This window comes from Alligator sinensis, unplaced genomic scaffold (genome assembly GCF_000455745.1).
Source record: "Alligator sinensis unplaced genomic scaffold, ASM45574v1 scaffold957_1, whole genome shotgun sequence".
NCBI lineage: Eukaryota > Metazoa > Chordata > Crocodylia > Alligatoridae > Alligator > Alligator sinensis.
In genome coordinates, this window is record NW_005842039.1 from 2,738,726 (window position 1) to 2,741,288 (window position 2,563).

General features: G+C 41.4%; 1 protein-coding gene across 14 annotated transcripts in view; it reads left to right on the plus strand.

Annotated features, from left to right (window-relative positions):
* The window catches only part of CHRM2 (cholinergic receptor muscarinic 2), a 128,634-nt gene extending 126,264 nt beyond the window's left edge, over positions 1–2,370 (plus strand). For all 14 annotated transcript variants that reach the window (XM_025202849.1, XM_025202856.1, XM_025202844.1 and 11 more), the window contains one exon: positions 511–2,370. In XM_025202849.1, coding sequence (XP_025058634.1) covers positions 557–1,966 — 1,410 coding nt within the window. In that variant the 5' untranslated portion in view covers positions 511–556 and the 3' untranslated portion in view covers positions 1,967–2,370. The remainder of the gene's footprint in view (positions 1–510) is intronic.
* Positions 2,371–2,563: the final 193 nt, after the last annotated feature.

Genomic DNA, 2,563 nt, shown 5'->3' on the forward strand with positions numbered 1-2,563 from the left:
ACCTCACAGAAGACTTTCGGGTTGGCACGTTGGAAAAAAAAAGAGAGAAACAGAAAGAAACTTAAATGATCTTTTACCACCCAGTTCCAAATAAAACTCATCTGCTTTCAATATTTTAATAACTATGTGTTCTTCAAGTTGGGCTCCCCCACCTGCCAAAGGCTTTAATTTAGATATAGGCTGGGAAAAGCCCTGAATCACAACAAACTAAATTTGGAGGTATGGGGAGTGAATGCAAACATAGATCCAAATTAAAACCGCAAATAGTTCTTAAATGGAAATAGAATATATATTTTAAAAAAGCTTTTTAATTGCATTTTAATCTCAACTGTGTATTATTTCAAAGAAGAGTACAAATCACAATATTTTTCAGATAACTCATACACAAATAGTCCAGCTCACTCCAAGTTACTATAGTTAAGTGCTTTCCATACAGTTTTCTTGGGTTTTATTTGTTAAGAATCAAGGGTAAATTTCATAATGATTTTGTTTTCTTTCTTTCCTCTGCAGGCTTAAGTGATAATTGGTCATCGGGTTTCTTGTTATAGACACAGAAATGAATAACTCAACATACATAAATGCTTCTACGGACAATGAAATGGCACTGGGAAGCCCCTATAAAACAGTTGAGGTGATCTTCATAGTCCTGGTAGCCGGGTCTCTCAGTCTAGTGACTATCATTGGGAACATTTTGGTCATGGTGTCAATCAAAGTGAACAGGCACCTGCAGACTGTCAACAACTACTTCTTGTTCAGCTTGGCATGTGCTGACTTGATCATTGGTGTCTTTTCCATGAACCTATACACACTTTACACTGTGATTGGCTACTGGCCCTTAGGGCCTGTAGTATGTGACTTGTGGCTGGCTCTTGACTATGTGGTCAGCAATGCCTCTGTCATGAACCTTCTCATTATTAGCTTTGACAGATTCTTTTGTGTCACCAAGCCTCTGACATACCCTGTAAAGCGGACCACTAAGATGGCAGGCATGATGATTGCTGCTGCTTGGGTGCTGTCCTTCATCTTGTGGGCACCTGCAATTCTGTTCTGGCAGTTTATCGTTGGGGGAAGAACAGTTCCCGATAGGGATTGCTACATCCAGTTCTTTTCCAATCCAGCTGTCACTTTTGGCACTGCCATTGCAGCGTTCTACCTGCCCGTTGTCATTATGACCATTCTCTACTGGCAAATATCTCGTGCCAGCAAGAGCAGGATGAAAAAAGGAAAAAAGGAACCAGCACAAAACCAAGATGCAGTTTGTCCCAGTCTAGTCCAAGGTAAAATAGTGAAACCAAACAATAACAACATCCCAGTCAGCGATGATGGGTTGGACCATAGCAAAATTCAGAATGGTAAAGCCACTGGAGAGAGTGTAATAGAGAACTGTATTCAAGGGGAGGAGAAGGAGAGCTCTAATGATTCCACCTCTGTCAGTGTCATTGCTTCCAACATGAAGGAGGATGAAGTTGCCAAAGAAGCCAACAGGGCTTCCATTTCTCAAGCCCACTCCAAAGCTGAGAACTCCAAGCTGACATGCATCAGGATAGTCACAAAATCCCAAAAGGGGGACTGTTGTGTCCCAACCAACACAACTGTGGAGATTGTAGGTACCACTGGCCAAAACGAGGATGAGAAGCAGAACAGCGTAGCCCGTAAAATTGTCAAGATGACCAAGCAGCCAGCCAAAAAGAAACCACCCCCATCTAGAGAAAAAAAAGTGACCAGGACTATCTTAGCAATTCTCTTGGCCTTCATCGTTACCTGGACACCATACAATGTGATGGTGCTTATCAACAGCTTCTGTGGGCCCTGCATCCCCGGCACTGTTTGGACTATTGGTTACTGGCTCTGTTATATCAACAGCACCATCAATCCTGCCTGCTACGCCCTCTGCAATGCTACCTTCAAGAAAACCTTTAAGCACCTTCTTATGTGTCATTACAAGAACATAGGAGCCACAAGGTAAAAAATAAAAATCACAGAAAGGGGGAAGACTTTCCAAGTTTAAAAAAAACACACAAAAAAACAATGCCATGGCACTTTATGCTCTAGTATGGAATGTGCAATCAAGGAGCCCAGTGGAGACACTGACATGGGGCCTCAGCTCCATCTTTGAGAACTGCACTTAAAAAACCTTTTTTCTTGGGGAATGTTGGAATGAAATGAAGGGTCAGTAGAAAAAGCAGCCTTGAGGCACAGTTTCTTGCTTCCCGATGGTCTCATGGAGAAGGGCTTTAGTGTCTATGATTTGTTTCAGTTTTATATGGAATAATAACACCCTTTCTTTTCTTTTGGTCTGCCGATGTGTGTCCATTTGGAAAAAAAAATGTAAGAAAACTTGGACAATAAATAAAACATCAATACATTCAGGAGGGACAAGGTTTAGAATGTATGGAGGCAAGGAGCAATCCAAAAGAACCTGTATTACAAAGGTTGTTTGCCAGGTTCAAAGCAAACTTAAGTACTTTTGTCAAGGTCTCATGTTGAGAATCATAATGTAAGGCTAACTGTTCATCTTTGAGAAATGCATTTACCCTCCCCCCCCCCCCCTTTTTTCAAAAAA